Below are 27955 nucleotides of genomic sequence, written 5' to 3' on the forward strand. Positions count from 1 at the left end.
CAGAGTGAGAGGTGTCCATTACTGCTTTCATTAAATTTTAAAACAGGTATAATTTCTGGGTGTTTTTCAAGGGCAACCCCATGTAAAGCACACTGCAGTAGTCCAATTGCGAGATGACCAGGATATGACTGTCTGAAGGGCCTCAATCTCTCTCTATACTTGCCTGGAGATATTGCTTTCCAGCCTCTTCTAGCTAGTTTTGCCTGGTTATTTCTAATACCCTGTTCCCCCAAAAATAAGATATCCCCTGATAATAAGCCCAATTGGGCTTTTGAGCTCATGGCAATAAGGCCAAGTGCTTATTTCAGGGTTCAAAAAAATATAAAACAGGGTCTTATTTTCGGGGAAACACGGTACCCATTTTCTATTGAGGAGCTATAGCTTTAAAAAACTTCATGCTATAAAACATAAATCCAACCAGTATTTCCTCCATGCTGATCTATGATCATGATAATATCTTATTATAGTATTTTTTGCAATGTATGTAAATATTTATTCATCATAGATGATTAAATAAAAACACCTTGCCTTCCTGGCATGAAATTATTTACATTGAGCCCGAATCTGTTCTTTTGAAGCAGGGAATAATTTGAAAGAAAGTAATGATTAGTAGGCAACTACTGTATTCCTACCTTTTTAATCATTCACAAGGAAGCATGCAGAGTCTGGATCCAAACCAGGAAATGTCAGGTGGAGAATTCTGGGAGTTGAAGTTCAAAGATTTTAAAAGTTTCTGAGGTTGAAAACCTGATATAAAGTGAGATATAAAAACTTCTCCTGCTTCCTCCCTAATATTCCTATCATCACAGAAGGGGGAATGTTCAGTACAGCACAACTGAGAAATTTGGGATTGTGGAATGGTAAACAAAGTAATTGTTTACTTACAGAGTAGGCTTCCCAATTAAAATAACTTGGCTCCTTAAAACTAATAAATTCGAGATTAAAATTAGCTGTCGCTGGTGGAAAAATAGGAATACTGTATTACTTGCACAATGAAAATCGCATTGCTTTGTTTTTATAGGCCATAATAGGTCATCTTCCTAATAAAGGCTTAATTAACGTATCAGCTTTGTACATCTAGTAATTAGTAGGTTAACTCTTATAATAGTATGCATGGAGTTGTCATGTTTAGAAACTGAAACACAGAACATTATAATTTGCTTGGCATAGCATTATGGTATATATTTAACCATGCACCCATTTGGTCCAATAAGAAACTCCCAGTGGGTTTATAATTTTTCAGCTCTTGAGTTCTTCAACAAGGCTGCGTAATACCTCTAATAAATGTCCAGATTCTCTTCTTTAAATCTCGATTATCACATGCTTATATCATCATCAATGCACACGATGCTTTCCCGGGTTTACAAAGGTAAATATTCTTATTCCACAGACATACAAAGATGCACACACTTTTACACATCTCTAAACCCACTCCATTGAATTCATCAGACCACCACACACCGAGTTATTATTAGGCATACTAGAGCAAGTGGCGCTTTTAAAAGAAGCCGATTTCCTTTTTTTTCTTTACAACGGAAGTTTCAACAATTATACTACTTTGGGGATGGTCTTGGTGGTGTTTTACGAATGGTACGCAGAGCCAGGGTTACAGAGATCGTGTCGTTTGCTGGTAGATAACGCACGTCTGACACAAACCCAAGGTCCCAGAAAGAACTGGGAAAGTTCTTTCCGAAGTATACCGGAGACCAGTAAAAATTAGGCAGCGCCAGATAAGTGGATCGGTGACTTCGCACATTATAAAGGCGGCTTTTGAGAGAATAGCGCAATTCAGCCGCAACAGCATCTTGTTCTTCTCAGCCCCTGGCTTTCTGCCTCTTTCCGCCGATGCGATGTATGACGGCAGTAGTAGCCGGCTTGCTTGGGAATAACTGGGAATAGTGGTTTTTACAGGCGCTCCCGCTGAGCTTCTCCGCTCAAAGGGGAAGTGTGGTAAAAGCCCATTTTATTTCCAAGGTGGCCTCCGGCAGACCCCTGAAAGGATAAAACCGAGTGTGTGCGTGTGTTTTGTTGTGTGTGAATTAGAATCTTCAGAATCAGCTCGGAGAGAAGAGTTCCATTTGGGCGAAGGCCGGGCGATCCGTCCGCTCGCTGTTTGTCCCTCGGCGGCATCCTTACGCCAGCCCTGCGCGGGGAAGTCGGCCGCGGAGTGGAGCCGCCGCGTCAGCAGCGCCGCTCCTTGGGTGCCAAGGAAGGCAGTCCCGATCCCGCTCCCAATCCCGGGGCGTCGAGCGGGAGGCGGAGATAGTCAGAGCCGGAGACCTTCCCATACTCTCCCCTCCTACGGGCCCTCGCAGGGATGTGAGCCGTTGAGCCACAGGGGAAGTGCCCGTCTCTGGGGGAAGTGGGTCTCTCCATCGGGGGAGCCGGCGAGGTGGTGGGGGGGGCGTCGCTCGCGACCGGGGCATGCGCCATGGCCTCGGTGAAGGTGGCTGTCAGAGTCAGGCCCATAAACCGCAGGTGAGAGAGCGACCCCATTCTCTCCTCCTCCAGGCTCCACGGGAGGAGAGAGCCTTGGCGGGTGTCTCTTTATCTTTTTCCGGGCCGGCAGGGACTGAGCACCTCCGAGGGTGATGATACTTGTACGCAACCCTGTGCTGGATTTGCTTGCTTCGCTTTGCCTGCTTTAAACTGGCGTATTTCCAGCGTGACACTGGATAGCCAAGTAAATAATAAGGCTAACTCGAGGCCTGCCAGTGAGCAGGTGGAAATGAAATCCCTGTTCTACTTGTAGCGTTTAATGGCTGTTTGTTTCTCGGTCCTTGTAGGATAAAGCTGTCATCCCCCCACCCTACATAATTAAACACTAAAGGCACAAGAAGTCTTGATTTCACATGGCCACGGATGAGTGGGCAGGACTTCAAAGCATTTATACATTTATACAGGTAGTCCTCGACTTACAACAGTTTGTTCAGGGCTGTCTTCGTGCATGGGCCTGATGGGCACTTGTCCGTGGGCCCCACGAGCATAGGGGCCCCATACTAGCATCTGTGTATGCTGACCCTTCAATGTACTTTGTATCATATAAATACAGGAACTGTATGGCTTACAAAGTATTATTGTGTTTTTCCAACACCGATCTTGTTGGCAGTGCCAATAAAATATATGTTTAATTTTATCGACCATTTACATTTTTATTCCTGTGAGTAGTTGTCATAGGGGCCCCAGTACACTGCTTTGTCCAGGGCCCATAATGCTGTTAAGACGGCCCTAAGGGACCGTTCAAAGTTATGACGGCATTGAAGAAAGTAACTTATGACCATTTTTTCACACTTGACAGTCGTTGCAGGCATCCCCATGGTCACAAGATCAAAATTCAGGAGCTTGGCAATGGACTCATATTTAGCAATAGCAATAGCACTTAGATTTATATACTACTTCACAATGCTTTACAGCCCTCCTCTAAGTGGTTTACAGTATCGGCGTATTGCCCCCAACAATCTGGGGTCCTCATTTTACTGACTTCGGAAGGATGGAAAGCTGAGTCAATTTATGACAATTGCAGTGTCCCGGGGTCATGTGATTCTCTTTTGTGACCTGACAAGCAAAGTCAATGGGGAAGACAAATTTCACTTAACAACCATGTGACTAATTTAACAACTGCAGTGATTCACTTAACGAATATGGCAAGAAAAGTCATAAAAACGGGGCGAGACTCACTTAACAAATAAATTTTGTTTTGTCTGAGCAACATAAATTTTGGGCTCACTTGTGGTTGTAAGACAAGGACTACCTGTATAAGACACTGCCAGGCATATTTCTGTCTTAAAGTATTTTCTGTTCAGAAGATGCATTTTTTAATGTGTAAAAGATAACTTCAGCAAATTGTGATACATTTTGTGATACATTTTCCCATAACTGAAAACCAGTAAATGATTGATTGCTTCCTGTTGGCTGCCTCAAATTCATTGAAATTTAATAATAGATTATGTGGAGAACCAACTGCCAGCAATATATATATATATTAAAAAACCCTCATAACAAGTTTCAATGTCTTCCAGAATAAATTGTACTTATAATAGGCAAATTCCTCAAATAAGAGAAACTTTTTCTGGCGAGGTTACTGATAACTCTAGTAGAGTTAATAGCAGAGCTGTTTTGATTGCACTTTTTTTTCAAAGCTTACAATAGTTCTTGACTGAGATTTTCCTGTAGTGAATAAAAATTCAGACAATCAAATGGGAACAGTGAGGGAAAAAAATTATGTGCCTTCTTGATTTTGTTTTAGACAGTTGAGATTTTGAGATTTTCTCATCCTTTTTTATGTTGTGATCTATTCAATAAATGATTAAGCAAACCATGCTTTTATATAAAAGCAACAGAAGTACCTGGTTTATTGAACCTTTCACATTCCTCGTACTGTTTCATCAAAGAATACCCTAAATAATTAAATATAAGACATTAATGAACTATTGATGACATCTTAAGTCATAGAAAAATAAGGACAGCAGGCTAATTAGATACAATATGAAATTGTGCTACAAATTGTGAAATAATTGCTTTAAAATTGTCAGATTTAGATGCTTATTTAAACCTCTATTAATGTAATTCTTAAATAATTATCACTTGCATGTAAATGAATTTATTAAAGTCACCATTATTTTATGTACTTGGTTTATTCCTTGCATTTTTATATTTGCAGTCCCTAGTTTTAAATCAAATGGTCCTCAGCTTACAACATTTCATTTAGTGACTGCTCAAAGTTACAATGGCCCTAAAAAAAGGGACTTATGACCGTTTTTCACAGTTACAACCATTGCAGCATCCCCATGGTCATGTGATCAAAATTCAGAGGCTTGGCAATTGATACATATTTGCAACCAATGAGGAAGCCAGATTCACTTAAAAGTCATTACTAACTTAACAAATGCAATGATTCATTTAACAACTGTGGCAAGAAAAGTCATAAAATGGGGCAAATTCACTTAACAAATGTTTCACTTAGCAGCATAAATTTTGGGCTCAGTTGTGGTTGTAACTCGAGGACTGCCTGTATGCTAAAGGTCTGGTAATGTTTTTTGCTGATCTTATATAGAACATGCCCAATGAGAGAACAGAAGCTACTTAGTACTTGAATCAGAGACTCAAAGAAAATATAAGGGTTAAATTGCAATTGGATACTTAAATAAATATATTTTCTAGTGCCAAGTAAATGTATTCTTAAAGTCAATAGGATCAAATCAAAGGAAACTATTATGGAATGTTACAGTATTGTGTGCCCACAATTTCCCCCCCAGTTTCTTAGTTTTTTTGTATCACCAACATATTTTGTGCATCAGCCTTACATAATAGTAGGTTGCAAATACTGCTATAGCTTTTTCTTGCTACAAAAAGCTCACTTTGTAAATATGCATTTTGATGCATTTATTTTTTGGAGAATCTTCTATTTTTTCTTTCTTAGTAGTTTTGATAAATGGGGTTTGGGATGTGCATTGTTGGTTTTTGGTCTATTGGTTTTCTACCCATTTAATTTTCAATTGCAATCCAGTATCTTATTATCCTTTCCTAATCAATAGCAAAAGGTCAAGGCTAGTCTTTATGGCCTTGTTAGTAATGCGGTGTCAGTAATGGAGGCAGAGAAAGTTATTTATCCATTATAAAATTAACTGGAATTGTAACCCTGAAGCTTTGTTGCTTCTTGTAACATTTTTTGAAATACTACTTTATTATAATGTGTCGAGGAATATCCTTGAGGAATTTGCCCATTGATTATAGTATTGATTATAAGCTGGGTAGTTGTATTCTGATGGTTACAGAATTCAGTACAACAAATTATATTGTGGCAGAAAGACATTTATAACTCAGCTTGAGAGTCAACTATGTTACTACCAGTACCGTAAACTGTTTTTCCTATTCCTTGAAGAAAGAAGGTTTCAGAGTAAGACTCAAGAAAACACCTAGGAATATTATCTCAGAATTTCTGAAGGATTATATAGGAGTACAAAATAGGTCAAAAGAAAATTAGATCCTTGATACATAAAAATTGGCTATAACCCCCACCCCCCCAAAAGAACTGAATGAAAAATGAGGAAAGCAATATAATTTCCATGATTTGGTTCCTTAAATTTGGTTCTTTGAAACAGCAATTTTAAAAAGAAAATTTCAATTCTGTTATATCGCATAGCTACTTGCAAGCCATCCAAAACCTCTCTGAAAAGTCAAAAAAGTGCCTCTTAAATATGTCAGGTAGAGTGTTGCAAGAGGTTAGAAACACCTCAGATGACCAAAAACAATTCTCTGAATGTTTCTTTTCTTCCAATTCTCTTCCAATTCTCTTCTAAAAAGGTTAATGTGAACACAGGGAGCTGAAGAAAAGAGAAGATAGACATTTTTGTGAGAGGAATGAAATTAAGATTCAAGTCCATGATTGTTTTTTACTTTTCCCAGACTATTTATCTACCTTCATTATTATGGAAAGAAATGTATGTTGCAAGAAGTGAAAAGTCAGTCTCTTGGAGCAAATTCTGTGTAACAATGTCACATGTAACTTCTTTAGATGAACTTACATTAAGAATTTTCAGATAAAAATGACAGACATTATCTCTTTACCTTTGAACTTTTTTTTAAAAAAAGAAAAGGACTTTGTTGTCTTGATTTCTTTGAAACAGTTCTAGATATTAACTTTTTTTCTTTTTTTTATACCATTCCTTTTAGTAGAGGTTTGTTCAGTTTACAAGAATGCAAAATAGACTTAAATAAAATCATCACAAGAAGAGAATGCTTAAATATAATACATACAAAAATTAAAGGTGGTTTTATGGACTGTACAGAAAAGCAAATTATTAGTTCTTGATGGCTCTTAAAAGTGCCTGGGTAATCAGGGATGTCTGTAATTAGTGATGTGCAAATGTTCTAATACAAAGCAAAAGAGGTGGGATGTGGACATGCTCACTGTACTTGTCAGCCTCTCCTTAAAGAAACTGTCTTTTCCTTGACTCACATAGCAGCTGCAGGGTCTCAGAAAAATACATGTTTGAGTTAAGGAGGTGTTGACAGGTGCAAGAAAATTGTATCCCGATTCTTTTTCCAAATCTCTGTTACTCAAACAGAATAACAGACCTGCACACTTATTCTAATGAGGGTAGGAAAAAGTACATTTTCTTAAAGGAAGCATTGGCAACGTTTTTCTGTTTTGGATCCAAATAGTTGTACATCTCTATCTTCATTTGTTTTTATAAAGATGACGGCATAGAAACTAGCTGAATGTCCCTTAGGAGAGAGTTCCATAATTGCCTCTCCAATTATGGAAGCCTATAATTAATTTTAAAAAAACCATTAGTAGTCCAATCTTATTAACATCATCTGAGGAGACACTGCTCAAGATCTGGTGAGCCAAACCTTCTGGTAGAATAAGTAATATCCCTCAAGATGATCAATGCATAGATTGAACTTTATGGAGGGAGTGCTTTTATTATTAAAGTTCTGTGATTTCATTTAGATATCCCCCTTAAGAATCAGACACCATTTGAAGCTTCTGAAACATCTTCAAGGCTAGTCCTATATACTGAATATAAAAATAAGCTAATAGGATAATTACCAGGGCACATATCCTGGAGGCTAGGATTTAGCCTTCAGGATATAGCACAGAGTTGAAGGTGGCTCCTTAGCTGAGATAAACATAGGGTCTCTTTGGGGGCTAACTGTCTCTCTAGTAACAGATAAGACTCAGGAATATTTAAGATATACAATTGTTCTCTTGGAAGGAAAGCACTCTCATCTATTAGAGGAAGCTTTCCTAACGCTTAGAGCCGAAAACAAAATTACTCAATTATTCCATCTAATATGGATTCAGCTTATGTTTTTTGGACCCCATCCATTCCATTAATGTTTCCAAGCAACTTTTAAGCACACGTATAGTCTTTCCTTATTAAAGTAGAAAGGAGTTGAGTGTCACTAAGACACTGATGAAACCAACATCTGGATAAACACCTCCAGCGATTTGAACATCAGATTAAATAAAAAAAATATCTCTGAGTTCCCTAATTTAAATACAAAGTGTCCAGATAGAAGTTTCCCATTACAACTTTTTGGTTCCAGTCCTGCAGGTAAAGCCAGATAATATTGTCTTTCCAGTTCCATACCACTAAGTTACTCCAGCCATATGCTACAATCAGTCATGTTAAAGAGCTCTGAGAGTCAATGCTATAGCACACTCCATGTCTTTCTCTCTCCCTGTATGGTGATTGATATGGGCAACTAAGCAGTTTCTGGGCTGTTTCCACCCTAAAGTGAGAGTGAAATGGATATAGATAATTGGTTTCTTCCACTTATGTTTGTATCTGGATGACCAACACTTTTTAAAAAATTGGTTAGAGTTTATACTCCAACCTAAAGGGACTCTGAGCAGATAATATACCTAACTTATACAAGTGAAGTTAAAATTCAAATAAACATGACAAATTATAATTACAAAACTTTGGTACCCTAAGTGTCAACCATGAAACTATGACAGGAGCACACTACTTATTATCACTGTTTCCATATTTCAAAAAATTAGATTATAACAGATTTCATAAAATCTGTTATAACAGGATGGGAGCTACTTTGATCTCAGGAAATATGCTGTTCCAAAGAAAGAGGGTTGTAACCAAGAAAACACTACTTCTCTCAACTAATACTAATTGGATACTTCCCCTCAGGGAAGAGCAGAGTCATGTAAAAGAGTGTCTACTGTTCCCAACCCTTGGAGATATTCCAGGGAATAACAGATGAACGGTATCAAAAGCTGCTGAAGGGTGAGCTCAGTATAGATAATCTCACAAAATGTAGACTGAATCATCTCCATAGGACTTTTCCAGTTGGACTTGAGCTCCAAGTCTATTTGATCAGTTTTATTCTTCTAGTGTCTTAAAAACTCATTGCACCCCAACAAATGTTTTTCTAGCCCATCTTTCAATAAAGAATACAGTCACTTAGTATTTTATTACTCTAATTTCTTTTGCTTCATTTCCCTGTACTACCTGTACATACCCATATAGACCCTACTTGTTATATCTTAACAGCCACAAATACAAATGCCTGGAGCACAGGTACTTGTCCTAAACCACAGTTAGGACTGGAATTTTGGTTGCTAAGTGCTGCAATGACTGGATCTAATCACTATAGTCATTAAGCAAATCATGCGGTCATAAAGGGATTCCAGCTTCCTCAGTTGACCTTACTTGTCAGAAGCCAGCTGGGTAAGTTACAAATTGTGATCCTGTGACCACAAGACACTACAATCATGATAAATGTAAGCTGCTTTCCAAGCATTTGAATTGCAGTTACATCACTGGGAGTGCGGTGCAATGATCCTAACTTCAAGGATGGGGCATAAGTCACTTTTTCCAAGGCCATTATAACTTTGAATGATCATTAAACAATTATAAATCAAGGACTACCTGTAAATTCTTCCCATTCCTCATTCTTATGGCTTATGCCGATTCTGTATTTGCTCAAGCATAATTGTTAATAAGAGAACAGGCAGAGCAAGGAACATCCACCAGTCACCATATTTCTGTGCGTCTGATGGTCTGTGTCAGGGTAGGAAGGACACAGGAATTAATGCAGACATACACAGTGTTCTGTCAAAGTGATGTGTTATTGTTACAGGGCAAATAAAATAAATGGTGCGTATATTTCTGTATACAATGATCTTAGCCAAGTAATATACAGTACTTAGGAGTTCCTTTTTCATATAGCTGCTAAATTTAATCATGGCTTTGTTAACTATTAGCTTGGTAGTGCTTTCCCTTTCCAGTATTGGCTAGAGAAGAAAGGGAAGAGGAAAAAAGAGCTTTTCCTGAACCTCTTGAAAAGCCAACACCTTGGCCACACTTTTCCAAGCACTTTCCAGTATCACTCTGTTACTTGCAGCAGCCAATCTACTCTGCAAATCTCACTTTCTAGCACTGCTTTCTCCTGCTGGGTCTTCAGATATACATTTCTCCTTCCTTCAGAGATCCTCCTTCCAGCCACATTGCCTGCTTTCCACCACAGCTTCGATCCTTGCTCCTTGAACATCATATAGTTCTTTCAATCTACACCAAAACACATGGATTAACAGATAAGAACTCTTCTCTCTGATGGCTCTGCTCCTCCTAGATCTTGAACTAGAAGTCAGATGTACTTGCTCACAGGTGTTTTAATTAATCTAAGAACCTTCTAGCTATTTGCATGACATCTGGCAAACAGACAAAACTCTTAACCTTGAAGCAAATTACAACCCTGTCTCAGTTATGACAGTGTCCTGCCACAGCCTGATCTCTTATCTTTCATTCTTCCTCACTGTCTCATAGCATTGCTAATGACGTTATATCTGGACAATCCCATTTGTCCACTTTCAAAAAGATGTATTTTTACCAAGATCAGGTAATTTGTATAAATGAGTAGCACAGTTAATCTAAATAATTTATCTGGAATTTACTTCCTCACTAAAATTAATATAATCAGTATACTAACAATAATATACCCTTCCTACTCTTGCACTTTCACATTTCTCCTCTCTGTACTTCCTGTGGTACTCCATGCATATATAATAATACCTTGGTGTGTTACATTCAATATTAATACTTTGATGTATGGACAGAATTCTAAATAACCAAATTCCATTCTTTGGTCCTCTGTTTTTGATTGTCTGAGACCATGTGCCTAATCTTTTAGAGAAGTTAAAGTGAGTAGAAACAGTAAGGCAGATAGAATTGTATTTTGGGACGATGAGAAGGGGAACTTAGAACAGATTAGCTGGAGAAACTATTGATCTGTATGATTCAATTTAGACAGTGACCTCATTGTAGAGCATATCAAAGCAAATAAAGACTTCTCAAGAGAAGCTAAGGGACATCATAGAGACCACACAGTGAAAAAATGTAAAATAAGTAGACACGGAAGAACAGATTTGCTTCGTACAATTTATGTAATGGTCTCCCTTCAGCAGTCTTGGAGAGCAGATTCAGCAAAATTCTATTAAATGTTATGCCCATGTGATTCAGGTGAAATTAAATCTATGGAACATGTCTTTCTATGCTACTTCAGCTGTTCTTTAAGAAATTGCCTGGATGAACTGAGAATTTGTATGAATTTATATAAGTTATTTTACAGCAGACAGAGATTCCAAAGTTACTTTCTAGTTGTCAATTTTGGCTTCTTAGCAATAAGCGTGTGCTCTTTAGAAGATCAACACTCTTGTATCAGATAACTGTCTCAATATTATTTGGGTGGACTTGAAGATGATAAAATGTTTATAACTTTATTAAGTTTGGTCTATGGTCATAATAAATGTTAATTTACTATAGTATTTTGCTCTGCAGGGAACAGGAGCTAGATGCTAAGTTTATTATTTCAATGGAGAAAAATCAAACACAAATCACAAACTTAAAGGTGAGTATGTTCAGCCACAATAGAAACATTTTTATTTTAGTTTATCATTCTGATTTTTTTCTTAACAAAATGTAGCAGACAAATCACCATCAGAATTTAAAATCAGAGGATCAGGATGAGAGCCATGGTGGCGCAGTGGTTAGAATGTAGTACTGCAGGCTACTTCTGCAGTTTGTCAGTTCAATTCTCACTGGCTCAAGGTTGACTTAGCCTTCCATCCTTTCGAGATTGGTAAAATGAGGACCCAAATAGTTGCTAACTCTGTAAACCGCTTAGAGAGGGCTGTAAAGCACTGTGAAGCGGTATATAAGTCTAAGTGCTATTGCTATCATAAAAGAAAAAAAAATTGAAGAATTTAGTAGTACCTGATATACGGAAGTGGTAATTTTTATACACTAATAGTTTATTTATTTATCTAAAACACTTATACTGCTGCACATTTTATACCAAACTCTAGAGGGCTCCTGAATACTTCCTTTCTTGTCTTTGATGTTTGGAAGGCATAAAGGCTAGTATTATGATAACCAGGCTATCAAACAAATAAGTAGGCTTGAGTGTTTTTATTTGGGGGATGGTACTTTGTTATAGCTGTGGTTAGTTCATCCAGAGATATCAGCACACCCTATGTTTTGTTTCATATCAATAACGCATGAGAAACTGGCTAATATGTGTCGATAGCCACAAAATAGAGAGTTAGCTGCTCCAAGCAGATTGCATCTTGCCCATCTTCAATTCAATTAAAAATGGATACAATGTATTTAACCTGCATTTAGTAAGCAACTAAAATATATGGCATGTTAATTTTATTTGCTTTTTAAAATTAACTTTTCCCCCATTAATCAAAGGGCATTCTAATTGTAATAATTAGGAATTTAATCCTCCTTTTTTGTTTTCTTTTCTATTGTACTCCTGTTAATTCTGTAATCTTAATGTAACTGATAAAAGGCTAGAATATCTATTGAATCAGCCCATTAATTTTGAAAGAAATGTAATTCGATCACCTCATTCTCTTCCTCTGAGTTTGGCTATGTTCTTAGAAATGATTTGCCAATCCTCATGGATAAACAAGTGCAGGTGGGGACTCTATGGAATAAAATTAATGGATATATTAATAATATAGGAGGTGAGTAGTGGAGGATAAATTTTTGAAAATTGCTTTTCTTGAAGTATTTTTAAATATTTAAGAAACAGATGCGTACTAATAGATTCACCTTACTACATATTCACCTCACATTTTTTTTAAAAAAATGTACAGTGATTATCTTAATATAGACTGCAGTGGTAATTTGTTTGTTCGTTCACTTATTAGATCCCAGAGGGAGGAACTGGGGACTTGGGAAGAGAACGAACAAAAACATTTACGTATGATTTCTCCTACTTCTCAGTTGATCCTGAAAGTTCAAACTATGCATCTCAGGAAATGGTAGGTTGCTGACATTAATGATACCCAAAGTGAAAACATATTGCCAGTGTTTACTATGTGAATGTTGGAGAGATGATTTTAAAACTGCTTATTTCAACTGTTTAATATGTACAAAATTACCTACACGTGTTGGCCATGCACATTTGTAGGTATATATATTCCCATTCCTAGGCACACATACTGATTCTTTTACACTGTGATCTTCTGTTCTGTTTGACCAGCAATTTGAAATCATGTAAACCTGCAATTCTATCACAAAATGTCTGTTAACTACTTTGAAACTTTGCTTAGAAACTATTGTGGTTTTTTTTTAAAAAAAAAATTCTGATGTGTTGCATTGGATTTTTCTTTCCTTTGTGTATGTAAAGGAATATAAATCATGTTTATGGTTTTTGAACAGATGTTTCAGTTTTATCAATAATTAACCTGGGCATGAGTCCAAAAGGATAAATTGTTACTTCCACATTAATGACCTTAAGTTTAACTTGTATAATATTCATGTAGGCTTCTTGGGTGATAAGTTGTAAATGTTAAGACATATTCCTTGCAATATTTTCATGTCCTCATTATAATTCAAAAAATAAATATTTTTTTAAAGAGAGTTTTAGAGTTAAAACTCTAAAGAAAAAGAAAAAGAAATAAGGAACCTGACCTGATTCTTAAGAAGAGCATCCAAGATTATATTATAAAATATTGTACATTGCTTATTGTACATTTGGGGAAATATATGAATTATATTTCTAAATAAATATTTGAACTGACCATCTCTAATAAATGCTTGCTAAGTTAGTGTTCTTACAGTATGTTGTACTAAAATGATTGCAATAGTTTACAGAAATGAATGAAAAACATACTTTAAATTGTATTTTGAAATTGTATTTTACTTCCTGACATTCTTGGATCCCCAGGTATTTAACAACCTTGGAATTGATGTCCTTCAGTCTGCCTTTGAAGGTTATAATGCTTGTATTTTTGCCTATGGACAGACTGGATCTGGGAAGTCTTATACAATGATGGGAAATGCTGTAAGTTATTCATTTCAGAAAAAAACTTTTTATAAGTTGATGCCTTTTGTATTATATTTATTTCCCCATTTGGTTTCCTTAGAAAACAGATAATTTTAACAAATGTTTTACATGTAGACAGTTCTAATAACATCTGGCACAGATAAAAGCAAGAATTAAAAAACCAATTTCATTGTCCACCCCATACTTTAGGGAGGCTGCAGGAGATGCATCTTCTTGGTAGTGATCTTTATCTTATGTGACATCCTTCCTCCCAAGATATGGTTAGTCCTGATCCTGATGGCATTTAGAAAGGCTGTCAAAACCTTTGAGATATGATCTCTTGGAGTCCCAATTAGATGAGAATGTTATTTATTTGGATCAACATTTTATTATTTTATTATTGTGTATTGGTTTTTATATTCTTTTTGTTAGGCTCTGTAGAGCTTTATATATGCTTCCCAGATTTATTTTGATTGAGCTGGGTAGCCATTTAAATATTTTAAACAAGTTAACTTGTTTATTTACATTTTCTAAGTATAACTAGACATGTGAAGAGTTATTTAGTGATACTGGCTTCCCCAAATTGTGTACATGGGGAACAATGAGTGATTAGGCTGAGCCCAAGGGAGGGGTTAAATAGGCCATCATTTTGGGCCCACAAGATATCTAAGTTCTTCCCACCTTGAAATCTGTTGACTGTTACCTATCACCAATTTGTTTTGACAATTAGTAGTTCAGTTTTTTGTAGAGAGCTTTAGCTTGAAATAAATATGCATATTCGTTTGAACTGCCTGGACTCCTGATTTTCTGGACTTAACAAGGAAGGTGGGAAAGTGACATTTGCTCATTCTTTTGTTCAACCTCCTCTAATAAAAAAATAAATTCTCCCCACTACCCAAAAGACAATTTAGAGAGATACAAATTGCAAATTGAAAAGACTTGTTGAAATCCAAGTGTTTCCCATTTTTGAATGGAATATTTTTGTATCAGTGACTTTTTTGTCTTGCAGTATATCAACGTATTATTTTTTTGTAGGGAGATACAGGTTTAATACCTCGGATCTGTGAAGGATTATTCAAACGAGTAAATGAGAAAACAAGATGGAATGAAGCCTCCTTTCGAACAGAGGTCAGGTATGTTTGCATAGTGATATCATTACTATATATAGACAGAACAGTTTGTTTGATTTTGTCATCATCATTATCAACATAGCATCTCTTTCTCCTTGTTTGCTGGATTTTTCTTTCTTCATTAGAAGATTAGTTCAAGAGAACATATTTATTCAGGGGGCGGGAAGAATTTTCAACAGTCAGCATGTAGTGCAAGAATAAATGAAACAAAGGTTTCTGAATTGATTTATCTTTTAACTGAGTTACCATTCTACATCTTTATTTAAAAATGAAACAAGCACCCTCTCCACAAATTCTGTTCTGTTTAGAGTCCATAAATGATTGTTTTGCTCCATCTACTGCAGTCCTGTTTACACTGCTTAAATACTGCCCATGAGAACTGATCAACACGTTAGGCCAGGGGTCCTCAAACATTTTGAACAGGGGGCCAATTCACAATCCCTCAGATTGTTGGGGGGCCAGACCGGCTGGGTGGGCATGGCTAGATAGTCACGTGACTGGGTGGGTGTGGCCAATTTAGCAGTCCATTTTGTCAATTTAAGTTGTTTAGGAGTCTAGTGGTCCACTTCAGGAAACTCAGTTTTGCAGAAATTCTCAGCCCCAAGGAGCTTACGATCAACAAGTCTCTCTCTGTGTGTGTCTCAGTATGTGTGTCTCTTGTGTCTCTCTTTCCTTCCCTTCCTTCCTCCCTGTCTCTCTCTCTGTCCTGGGGTGGTGGGAAGGAACCCCTGAACTGGTGCTGAGCGGGAATCTGATATCCAGAGTGAAGGCCGGTGGGGAAGCGGGGCAATCCCACAGTCTCCCCAAAAGTAACACATCTCTTGTCATTTAAAATTTGAAGACTCAAAGCAGCCCTTACCTCCTGCTGCTGAGGCTCATAGGTGTAAGCTGCATCCAGAAAGTACTGTGATGCAGAGAAGCAGCTGGGGTCAATCCTAGCTATGCTGTTGATTGCAGCTAGGAATCGGCTGGCTGGACCTCCATGCATGCCGGATTGGTGAGGATGCCTCTCCATTAAAGTGGCCCAGCCAGTCGCCAGCCTCCCGCTTCCCACTGGGCATGCAAACGCTTCTGGCGAGGAGGAGGAAGAGAGGCGCTCGCAGTGGGAGGAGGCTCAGTGGGTGTCAGAGGGGTGGCGAGCGCTTCACGGCTCCTGAGGGAGGTTGATCCTCCCCGCTCGCAACATCTGAGGGCGTTGCTGGCAGCTGCTTCCTGCAGCTCAGGAGATCTGCGCTCTCCCTGCTGCTGCTCAGCCTCCTCGATAAGTGGAGGCAGGAGCTGGCCACGGCATGCTCCGGGTGGCGAGCAGCCGAGCGAGCAAGCCAGCAATCTGCTGGCTGCCTCTAATCTGCCTACCCGTGCCTGGCTCCTTCATCCTTGACTGTGCTGCCCCCTCGCCTTTCTCCCCGCCTCTCCCGGCCAATGGTGCTCGCAAGTAAACAGCTAGGAATCTCAAATATGGCCAAGAATGACGTTTGTGTTGTAGCCGCTGGCTGGACCTACTTAAACAGGCGGCCAAGCTAAGTGCCTGAAGGACCCCATCCCATCACTGGGAGTCCAGGCTACTCAGCAATTGGAGTTCGCAGGGGGCCGATCTAGCGCCTGGGCTGTCTATAACACAACGTTCATTCTCAGCCGTATTTGAGATTCCTAGTTGCAATGGACAGCAAAACTAGGGTTGATCTCGGAGGCTTCTGGACGTGCAGCTTACAGCTCTGAGCCCAAAGCAGTGGAAGGCGAGGGCTGCCTTGGTGCCACCAGCCTCTTAGTGATCCATGGAGGACGCGCTTGAGTGCAGGCGAAGACAGCAGAGATGGACGGGAGGCCTGACAGCACACATAGCCCCAGCGCAGTGCTCTTTTGAGGGCCGTCTGCTTGCCCTCCCCTCCGCCTCAGGACCCGCATCCAGCCCGCGACCGGGGATGCACCGCTTTTGGGCTAGTCTGGCTGGTGGGTGGGCGAGCCGAAGACCAGCTGGCATGTGGAGCATCACAATACAGGCAGCCTGCAGGCTCTGCAGGAAAAGCGACTGACATCCAGGAAGTGAGAGTAAGTTGTTGCTGCTGCTGCCATTCCAGAGGCAAGTGGGGCGATATCTTCCCCATTGTGAAGCATGCTTTTTACTGTGCTGTGCAAGGTGCTGCAAGAGCAGTGGGCAGGCCACGGAGGCAGCAACAAATGTACTGCCATGAAGGCAGACTGCTGTGCCGAGTAAAGGCAAGTTCAGGGGCGCGTCGCTCCCATGTGCGTTAGTCCATCTGCTGCCGCCCTGGCCACTTCAGGGAAGAGCCAGGGAGGGCTCTGATGCCACTGTCTCCTACGTGCTCCCCTCCCTCCCTGCCACCACCCTGACTGCAGTCTCAAAGATCGGAAGGGCCACGCAGGAAGAGAAAAGGCAGCGAAACATGCAAGAACGAAGACAGGAGAGCAAACCAAGTGAGTGAACCTGCTGCCTGCTGTCTGGCCTCTTTATTCCCCCTCACTATTGAGGAGGAGCAGGAAGGCATCTGGGTCTGGCATACCTAGCCTCTCTTCCTCTCTCACCCTTTTCTCTTCCCGTGTGGCCCTTCCAATCTTTGAGACTGTGGCCAAGATAGCGGTCGGGAGGGATTGGAACGCGTGGGAGAAGGTGGTATCAGAGACCTCCCTGGCTCTTCCCCAAAGCTTTCCTGGCCTAAGTGGATGATCCCGTGTGAAATTGCCCAGCGATCCCATATGAAGAAGTGGGCATCTGCTAGCAGAGAGGGGACAGTGTGAAGGTGGTGCTTCTGGGATGAGGAGAACTGGCCGCTGATGCTCACCCGCCCTCCCTCCAGCCCAGGAACATGTGGCTGCATTGGCAGCATCACCCCTCCGCCAGCCAGTCCTCCCCCTCCCACCTGCGCCCTTCGGCCTTACCTTTAAAGCAGCAGTGGTGCGGTGAGCATTAAACTGTTGAAATGAGAAAAACTGGGAAGTGCAGCTTGATGGTGGAAGATAAGGGTGATGGCTGGAGGAGGGGAGGGGAGATGTGGGTGGTGCAGCCTTGCGGTAGGTGAGGCACCTCCCCAGGGCCCCCATCGGCCGGGAAAAGCCAGCCACGCGGGGAGTGGCTGGGAGGAGATGGGCAAGGGGCAGGGCTGAATTCCACCACTTTGCAGGCCAGATACATTTGGTCGGCGGGCCGTATAACCGTTCGCGGGCAATAGTTTGAGGACCCCTGCGTTAGGCCATTGTTTGTTATTTTCCCTAATGTATAAAAATGCTAACTATTTAGAGGGCCTGATCTTTATTTCTGACCTCTTTGAAACAGTTGGAAGCATAACTGAGTCTCTTCTGATGACCTGGCATTTTGAAAAATCTGCTCTAGAGGATTGATGGTTTCTCTGGAATAGATGACATACAAGCTACATAGGGAAGGGCAAAATCAGCCCAGCCTTTTTCCTTGGAGAGCTGCAACTAAACTATTAAACTTGATTCAGTGGAATAGATGGAATTTTAAACTTGAATACTGTTTTGATATATAGTACATTTATTTCTTATTTCAGTTACCTGGAAATTTACAATGAGCGTGTCAGGGATTTACTGAGGCGCAAGTCTTCAAAAACAAATAATTTAAGAATTCGTGAACATCCAAAGGAGGGACCTTATGTTGAAGGTGGGTTTTAAATAATGTATACAGTTTCATTTATTGATTACCTGCGTGTATGTATGAATGCAGAAATCTGTCTTGGTTATAAACCTCTATGATCCTTAGTAAGTTTTTGTAGCTTCACCCTAATCACTTGGTGAATTTCAACGGGGTTTTTTATTATTTCTGGAGTTGATGTTCTGTTAACTGATTGGAAATGACTGATGAGTCTGCCATATAAATTAGGCAGTTGTGATAGAAGAGCATTTATTAGAATATAATTGGCATAATATATTCTTTTCCAGTTTATGTCATGGTGCATTAAAAATAAAAAATGTTTAGGAAGACTGCAGATTTCTTTTCAGGTTGATGATCCCTACATTTCAGGTTGTGAATCCCTATATTCACACCAGACTTTCTCCTGCAATATCTCTCTCTCTATATATATATCTACACACATACACATATACATACAATACAAATACATAGTAAACATATGTATGTATGTATGTATGTATGTATGTATGTATGTATGTATGTTCATCCATGTAGTTGTTACATTGTTTTCTCTACTTCTGTGCAGTAGCACTGAATTAGAAATACTAATAGGAAGAGAATACTAAACTTAAGATGACCCACACAAAGAAATTGGCTTTCTTCAAGTAAAAAAAAAAATGAAGATGAAACAAGAGGGGAAGAAGCTACAGTGAGGGGGAAAGCAGTAGAGTACAAGAGATATAGAAAGTCTTAACTATTTGCCAATGCTTAAGGAAGTTTGGAACCCACTTCTGATAACTTTAGGAAAGAAAAAGGGGAAACTCTGTATTTATCTGCAATAATTATATTACTAACAGCTGTCAAAATGTACTATTAATTTGAGATCTGTTTGTGTCTTATGTTTAATTGATTAATACCTAAATGTCTTACTTATATTTTTGATTTTTTTTTCCAGATCTGTCAAAACACTTAGTACAAAATTATAGTGATGTAGAGGAACTTATGGAAGGAGGGAATATAAATCGAACCACTGCTGCAACTGGAATGAATGATGTTAGCAGCAGATCCCATGCCATTTTCACAATCAATTTCACTCAGGTAAGAAAAAAAAAATCTTGGTGAATTTTACACTGAATTATTGAGTTGCAACTCTTTCCTCTTTGAGGAAAAAAATAAAATAAAATATTTGCCTTTCTAATAAATTAAATGGCAGTTCATCCTTCCCTGATATGTGTAAACGGTATAGTATGTATACAATTTGTGACTGGATATGAGAATTTCTTTTAGTTTTACTTTTAACATCACATTTGATAGGAATGTGGAAGAACGATAGCATTTCTTTAATGCCTTTTCCCTAACTCTATACGTGCCTGCTTGTCTGTTTAATCCTATTGTTAATTACACAGGGTTGTTTTTTTTTTTAAACTATTGGGCTAATATTTGAAATGGGGATTGAGAGCCAGTGTAGTGCAGTGGTTAAGGAGCCATATTAAGAGTGGGGAGATCCACGTTCTAGTCCTCCCTTAAGCATGGAAACTAGTTGGGTGATCACAGAGCACTGTCCTTCTCGGCCCTAATCAGCATCAGCCTTTATAAGTCAGATAAAAATTAACATTCTCCATTTTATGCATCTTGCATAAAAATTATTGGGATATCTAATCAGAGTCTCAGTATCTATTCTGATTATATCAACAAGAGGAAATGGTTTTTTTTTTCCAAAAAGAAATAAATAAACCACCATTTTTAATAGACTGAATACATAGCGTTTTATTATTTTATTTATTATTTTACCTAGACTTGTTATTATAGATACATAAATACACAAATTCCATTCTATAAATTTTTCAAGGAATTCCAGCACATTCTATTTATTGTTCAATTCCAGCTTTTGGAGATATGGTTTGGAAAAAGAAGTGATTAAGAATTTTCAAAAAAAATTATGGGAAATAAACTGCTGTTTTAAACATATAACTTGAAAACTCATTGGGCATCTTTGCAGTACTGGAATCTTTCTTTATGAATGGGAATTTGCTGTGGAAACTAAAACTCTTATTTTAAGAGCAGTCAATGAAAATATTTGGGTATGGGAAGCTAGGGAATTTTGGTGTCAGGTAAAGACATGGTTGGAAGAGATACTAGATCAAAATATAGATTTGAAACCGGAACTATTCCTACTAGGAATTATAAAAGAGAAACATGGTAAAGGATTGATATACCTAATGCTGCATGTTATAACAGCAGCAAGACTGATTTATGTGAAATACTGGAAAAAGGAGGAAATCCCCCCTGGAAGAAGAAATAATAAAGAAAATTCTGACGTGCAGAAATGGATATGCTGACACTAGAAGTTAAATATGTGCGCTTCGAGTGCGCTTCAAGGTTTTGGTTATCACCTTCAGAGCGCTCCATGGCTTAGGACCTGGCTATTTGCGGGACCGCCTGCTACCACCAATAGCCTCCCACCGACCAGTACTCTCCCATAGAGAGGGGCTCCTCCGGGTGCCATCGGCCAAACAATGTCGACTGGCGGCCCCCAGGGGGAGAGCCTTCTCTGTGGGGGCACCTACAATCTGGAACGAGCTCCCCCCCGAGATACGGAGGATTCCGGATCTGCGTCCCTTCCGCCGCGCGCTTAAGACGTTCCTATTCCATCAAGCTGGCCTGACCTAAACTTTTCCTTTTTTTAAATGGGAATTTTAAATTTGGTTTTAAATTGGGGTTTTAAAATGGTTCAGCCAAATTTATTTAATTTGTTTTATCTCTATTTTAAATTTTGTATTTATATGTTTTATTTCATGGCTGTTCACCGCCCTGAGTCCTTCGGGAGTAGGGTGGTATACAAATTTAATAAAATGAAAATGAAAAAATGAATATAAGGATGAGACAGAATACTATAAAATTTGGAACAAATTGTGCCAATGGTTGGAAAGGAGAAAAGGAGTTGGAACAAAAAAGAGTGAAAGTTTGTAGAACTGACACGGGATAATATTTTGACAAATATGCAAATGAAGACAAGGGATATGTTTATAAGATCAAAGTAGCAATGTATGATAGGTAGTAGTTATATTTGTTGTTATATTAAAAAAATATGTATGTAGATGACAAAACCAGGATGGTCAGACTGTGTCCAATGTTTTTAAAGGGTACTTAATAAAAAACTTTTTTTAAAAAAGAAAGAAAATATTTGGGTATGTTCAAAATGTTAATTCCCAGGCATTTTACACATGCCTTTTTGAAGCAAGTATATTTTGGAAAAGAAAAACAATGTATGTTTAACCTCTTTTTATCTTAGTTAATATGTTTGAAATTAAAAGTACAATTTAAAGGGATTAAGCTATTATTCAAAGGTGATGTCTCTAGTATACTAACATATACAATGCATTAAAATTGAAACATATAAAATGTTTTGCTACCACCTCTGCAACTGTTGTTTTTAATATTCAGAGTATTGATTGTATTTTGTTCTTGTTATTTTTCCGTAGGCTAAGTTTGACACTGAAATGCCATGCGAGACTGTCAGCAAGATACATTTGGTAGACTTAGCTGGAAGTGAGAGAGCAGATGCCACTGGTGCCACAGGTGTCAGATTAAAAGAAGGAGGAAATATAAACAAATCCCTAGTTACTCTGGGAAATGTAATTTCTGCCTTAGGTATATCCCTTGCTTTATGTTTAATTCATTGCAAAACAGAATTAACTCATTATCTATCCCTCTATAAAAATGGCTTGTTTTTTTTTTTCATAGCTGATATATCTCAGGATGCCTCAAACCCTCTTATAAAGAAAAAACAAGTATTTGTGCCTTACAGGGATTCTGTGTTGACATGGCTTTTGAAAGATAGCCTAGGAGGAAATTCTAAAACAATAATGATTGCAAGTAAGTGTGTTTTCTTTTATGTGAAAGTTCTTCTATCTATTTTAGAAAAGTTTTCTGTAGATTAAATTGACTAGCATGGCATATAGTGTGATCATTAAACATTTGTACTGAGAATACAATATTGTTATATTATTTTTAATAATGTAACCTTTATGTCTAAGCTTAATTATGGGCCTACATAGAAGTGGAGAACAAATAATGAAGAGTCAATTTATGTTATAATACTCTTCATAATAATTTTCAAGGTCCTACAAAATTGTAAGGAAATAATATCTTTTCGTAGACATTTGAAGTCATTCGCAAGCTAGTGAAATATAATAAACTTCCCATTAGAGCCATGTGTCGAAATGACAACTCCATTAATAATTTTTCATAAATGCCATTCTGGCTATAGCAGCAAAAGGAACCATTTGCTTTTTCTCTACTCATAAGGAGCTTTTAAGACTTCTAAATGAAACTTAGTATTGATATCACGTAATTTTGAAATCCTTTTTCTCAGCTATATCACCTGCTGATGTTAATTATGGAGAAACATTGAGCACCCTTCGCTATGCAAACCGAGCTAAAAACATAATCAACAAACCTACCATTAATGAAGATCCAAACGTCAAGCTAATTCGTGAACTACGAGCTGAAATTGCCAGACTGAAAACTCTGCTTGCTCAGGGGAACCAGGTTAGGGATAGCAGTGATTTCACAATCTCAAATAACATCTTCTGTTTTAAATTATACTAATGTGTATACATCATTTCAGGACTAAATGTTTCTTGACAAAATTTGCCTCTGGATAAGAGACAGTTTAGGACAGTGTTGAATGTTAGGTTAATCCCCAAAATAACATCTATTACTGTATATGTTAATCAGCCATCAGGCAGTTTAGAAATAGATAACTTACTTCACATTTTTTAAACATTGAGGCTTGTGTTTTGTGGTCTGTGCTTTGCATAGAGAAAAAGAATAGACCTGGGTCCTCTGCCTTTGGCATTTGAGGTAAGCAATTTTAGCCATGAGCTCTTTATCTCTCACGCAAGGAAAACATTGTCTGTTAAAGAAGCTTGACCAAGTCTTTCTTCAGGATAAAAAAAATTAAACATGGTGGTGGCACTTCTTCCAAATCTTGATTTCATAATTCCTTATTGAAGCATCACTATTCTCTGTTCTCTAATTCTTTACGTCTATATTTCAGTAATTCTTTACATCTTAGTCTTTGATACCTCAACGGCTTTGCCGGCTGATAGGTCTGGGCTTGAAAAACAGTGTATTTATTTTAATAAGGCAGTAATTGATGCTGTGATTAGTAGAGAAATTGAATGAGCTAAACTTTATGTTAGAGTTTCTATGTGTATTCAGTGGGGAGTAAAGAGAGATGCAGTGCTTCCCCCGCCGATCTGCAAAACCAGAAAGGTTGGGGAGCCTTTGAATCAGAGGTGGGCTTAAAGAATTGCAAACAGATGCAGCATTCCTTTCTCTGCTCTCCCAATTTTTATTTTTTTTTGCATTTGAATCCAAAATGCAGTGGCACAGTACAAGAGGGCAATTGCGTAAGAATACACAATCAAATGTTATTTGATATTGGTGGTTTGTAAACTTATCTGTGGCAAGTCTTCACAGCCACAGTTTTGCAAAAGCATTCACAACAATATCCATCGGAATCCAGATATAAGGTTCCAACTTTAGATGACATTTATGGCTGCTTATTTTATTTCTACTACTAGTAAAGAAATGAGTGAGAAATCATCATTTTTATAATTATTCCTGAAGTGGAAGAAACAATTATATAAATGGCTTCAAATTTAATTGAATATATAATTACAATTAAGCCAAAGATGCAATTCCAGTAAATTAGAATTTGCTCACAGAAATTCCCAGATTAACCCATGACATCTCCAGAAAGTGATAGGAAAGCACTTTTCCCACCTAAGACCCAGAAGAAATAGTACTGAGTTAAATAGACTATAAGCATAAGGATAAAAATGATATATGCAGTGTTGTCTCAAGGGTTTTGTGGCTCCCTGTGTTTTTTTTTCTGTAGGAAATGGGTCCAAATGGTTCTTTGAGTGTTTAAGGTTGTAGACCCCTGGTCTGGTGTGTGTGTGTGTGTGTGTGTATAAAAGGCAGCACTGATCATTGATCACAACAGCATAAGAACAGGCAGTAAGCACCAGTTCCATAGAAGCAGGGATTTACCACACTAGGTAGAACCCAAGGGGTAGATCAGTATTTCTCAGCTGAAAGATGTATGGACTTTAACTCCCAGAATTCCCCAGCCAGCCATCAAAGAGTTTCCACAGAAGATCGTGGAGAATAATAGAGCTAAGAATCTGTAGGAGTTCTGGATCCAGAAGGACAGGTAGGCATTAGATAATTAACCAGACACTGTAGTAGTAGACAAATCAATAGAAAAAGACCAGAAGAGCTCAGGAGGCCAGGCAAGCGGGATGAGGCGCCCCCCCCCAACGTGAGTGATGTGGAGTTAGCCACACTCACCCAGCCAATCAGGGCAGAGAACTGGTTGTTAAATTATTTGAATCCTGCCACTGCTTTGAATACAGGAAAAAGTAGCCTATAACAAAAAATCCTGCACATCAGATGCCATAAATCTCCTTCTCGCCTATTTAAAGATTAATTGTACAGTTATTTTCAGAACAGTAACATTGAACACCATGTAGCACATTTAATGTGTCTTGTTATTCTAATAGTTTGTTTTATCTGTTTAACTAGATAGCACTTCTGGATTCTCCAACAGCTTTGAGTATGGAAGAAAAGCTGCAACAGAATGAAGCACGAGTAAGTTTTACCTTATCAGTACCTCAAACACCAATACTTTTAGACTAGTTCCTATTTATACATAAATTAATTATGTGTCAACAAGTCATTATGAACTATCACTGTAAATAGACCTTCTTGAGGATGACCTGTCACCAACTAGGACCCCGCGCATCCTAAGTGCACCTATTCCTGATGTAATGAAGTTCATCCATCTTGATTAAACCCGGGCATTTTATGGCATGTGCCCCACATCCAGCCCTTTGTCTGTTCCTGTCTGGTCCACAGCAGTGGCAGGGGACAGTGCGGTGGTGGCAGGATGGTGGTGGCTGCAGCCCTCCACAACTGTCCCAGTTTCTCATGTGGTCCCTTGGAAAAATTAATTGCCCACTCCAGAACTTGATGATGGGTTATGCTTTTTTTCTTCCACCTCTCCCAGCATTATAGATTTCTCGAGGGAGCTGGGTCTTAAATATACTGTAACCAAAGTTTAATTTGAGTTTGGTTGTCCCTCAAATGAGAACTCCAGATTGATTTATTCTGTGTTCTGTTTGTTTTATTGGCTATCCATGGCATTCTCAAGGTCTTCCCCAACACCATAGTTCAAAAGTATAAATAGTATTTCTATCCTACTACTTCAAAGTCCAATTTTTGCTTCCATTCAGTGTCACCTATGTGCAAGTAATCCTTGATTTAAAATAGTTCATTTAATGACTGTTCAAAGTTACAACGGCACTGAAAAAAGTGACATGACTATTTTTCACACTTATGACCGTTGTAGCATCCCCATGTCACAAGATTTACATTTGGATGCTTCACAACTTACATTTATGACAGTTTCAGTGTCCCAGAGTCATATGATCCCTTTTTGCAGCCTTCTGACAAGCCAAATCAACAGGAAAACCAGATTCACTTAACAAAAATGTGACAAGAAAAGTCACAAAATGGGGCAAAATTCACTTAACAAATTTCTCACTTAACAACATAAATATTGGGTTCCATCGTGGTTGTATGTTGAGGACTACCTGTATATACAGATACTCCTCATTTAGCAACCACAACTGAGACTGGCAATGCGACCTCTAAGTGGAATTGTAACTGAGTTTACAATTTTACTTCAATTTTCCTTTTTTCTTTACCCTATGGGATGCTAATCCCAATGCTGGGATAATTAGCACGTAGGGAATTAATGTTTGTATATACAGTGGGGCAAAAAAGTATTTAGTCAGCCACCAATTGTGCAAGTTCTCCCACTTAAAAAGATGAGAGAGGCCTGTAATTGTCATCATAGGTAGACCTCAACTATGAGAGACAAAATGAGAAAACAAATCCAGACAATCACATTGTCTGATTTGGAAAGAATTTATTTGCAAATTATGGTGGAAAATAAGTATTTGGTCAATATCAAAAGTTCATCTCAATACTTTGTTATATATCCTTTGTTGGCAATGACAGAGGTCAAACGTTTTCTGTAAGTCTTCACAAGGTTGGCACACACTGTTGGCCCATTCCTCCATGCAGATCTCCTCTAGAGCAGTGATGTTTTGGGGCTGTCGCTGGGCAACACGGACTTTCAACTCCCTCCAAAGGTTTTCTATGGGGTTGAGATCTGGAGACTGGCTAGGTCACTCCAGGACCTTGAAATGCTTCTTACGAAGCCACTCCTTCGTTGCCTGGGTGGTGTGTTTGGGATCATTATCATGCTGAAAGACCCAGCCACGTTTCATCTTCAATGCCCTTGCTGATGGAAGGAGGTTTGCATTCAAATCTCACGATACATGGCCCCATTTATTCTTTCCTGTACACGGATCAGTCGTCCTGGTCCCTTTGCAGAGAAACAGCCCCAAAGCATGATGTTGCCACCCCCATGCTTCACAGTAGGTATGTGTTCTTTGGATGCAACTCAGCATTCTCTCTCCTCCAAACACGACGAGTTGTGTTTCTACCAAACAGTTCTACTTTGGTTTCATCTGACCATATGACATTCTCCCAATCCTCTTCTGGATCATCCAAATACTCTCTAGCAAAGAGAGAGGAGAGAGAGACGGGCCCGGACATGTACTGGCTTAAGCAGGGGGACATGTCTGGCACTGCAGGATCTGAGTCCCTGGCGGCGTAGTGTGTTACTGATGGTAGCCTTTGTTATGTTGGTCCCAGCTCTCTGCAGGTCATTCACTAGGTTCCCCCATGTGGTTCTGGGATTTTTGCTCACCGTTCTTGTGATCATTTTGACCCCATCGGGTGAGATCTTGCGTGGAGCCCCAGATCGAAGGAGATTATCAGTGGTCTTGTATGTCTTCCATTTTCTAATCATTGCTCCCACAGTTGATTTCTTCACACCAAGCTGCTTGCCTATTGCAGATTTAGTCTTCCCAGCCTGGTGCAGGTCTACAATTTTGTTTCCAGTGTCCTTCGACAGCTCTTTGGTCTTCACCATAGTGGAGTTTGGAGTGTGACTGTTTGAGGTTGTGGACAGGTGTCTTTTATACTGATACCAAGTTCAAACAGGTGCCATTAATACAGGTAATGAGTGGAGGACAGAGGAGCCTCTTAAAGAAGAAGTTACAGGTCTGTGAGAGCCAGAAATCTTACTTGTTTGTAGGTGACCAAATACTTATTTTCCACCATAATTTGCAAATAAATTCTTTCCAAATCAGACAATGTGATTGTCTGGATTTGTTTTCTCATAGTTGAAGTCTACCTATGATGACAATTACAGGCCTCTCTCATCTTTTTAAGTGGGAGAACTTGCACAATTGGTGGCTGACTA

General features: G+C 38.8%; 1 protein-coding gene across 2 annotated transcripts in view; it reads left to right on the forward strand.

The window, feature by feature from the left end:
* Positions 1-2125: 2125 nt before the first annotated feature.
* Positions 2126-27955, forward strand: part of KIF16B (kinesin family member 16B) — a 134848-nt gene continuing 109018 nt past the window's right edge. For both annotated transcript variants that reach the window (XM_034432403.3, XM_034432404.3), the window contains exons 1-11: positions 2126-2478; positions 11307-11376; positions 12686-12799; positions 13708-13824; positions 14842-14939; positions 18464-18573; positions 19499-19641; positions 22026-22194; positions 22288-22419; positions 22919-23094; positions 25141-25206. In XM_034432403.3, coding sequence (XP_034288294.2) covers positions 2432-2478; positions 11307-11376; positions 12686-12799; positions 13708-13824; positions 14842-14939; positions 18464-18573; positions 19499-19641; positions 22026-22194; positions 22288-22419; positions 22919-23094; positions 25141-25206 — 1242 coding nt within the window. In that variant the 5' untranslated portion in view covers positions 2126-2431. The remainder of the gene's footprint in view (positions 2479-11306; positions 11377-12685; positions 12800-13707; positions 13825-14841; positions 14940-18463; positions 18574-19498; positions 19642-22025; positions 22195-22287; positions 22420-22918; positions 23095-25140; positions 25207-27955) is intronic.

The sequence above is a fragment of the Pantherophis guttatus genome, chromosome 1 (genome assembly GCF_059756535.1).
Source record: "Pantherophis guttatus breed Tessera chromosome 1, ASM5975653v1, whole genome shotgun sequence".
Lineage (NCBI taxonomy): Eukaryota > Metazoa > Chordata > Lepidosauria > Squamata > Colubridae > Pantherophis > Pantherophis guttatus.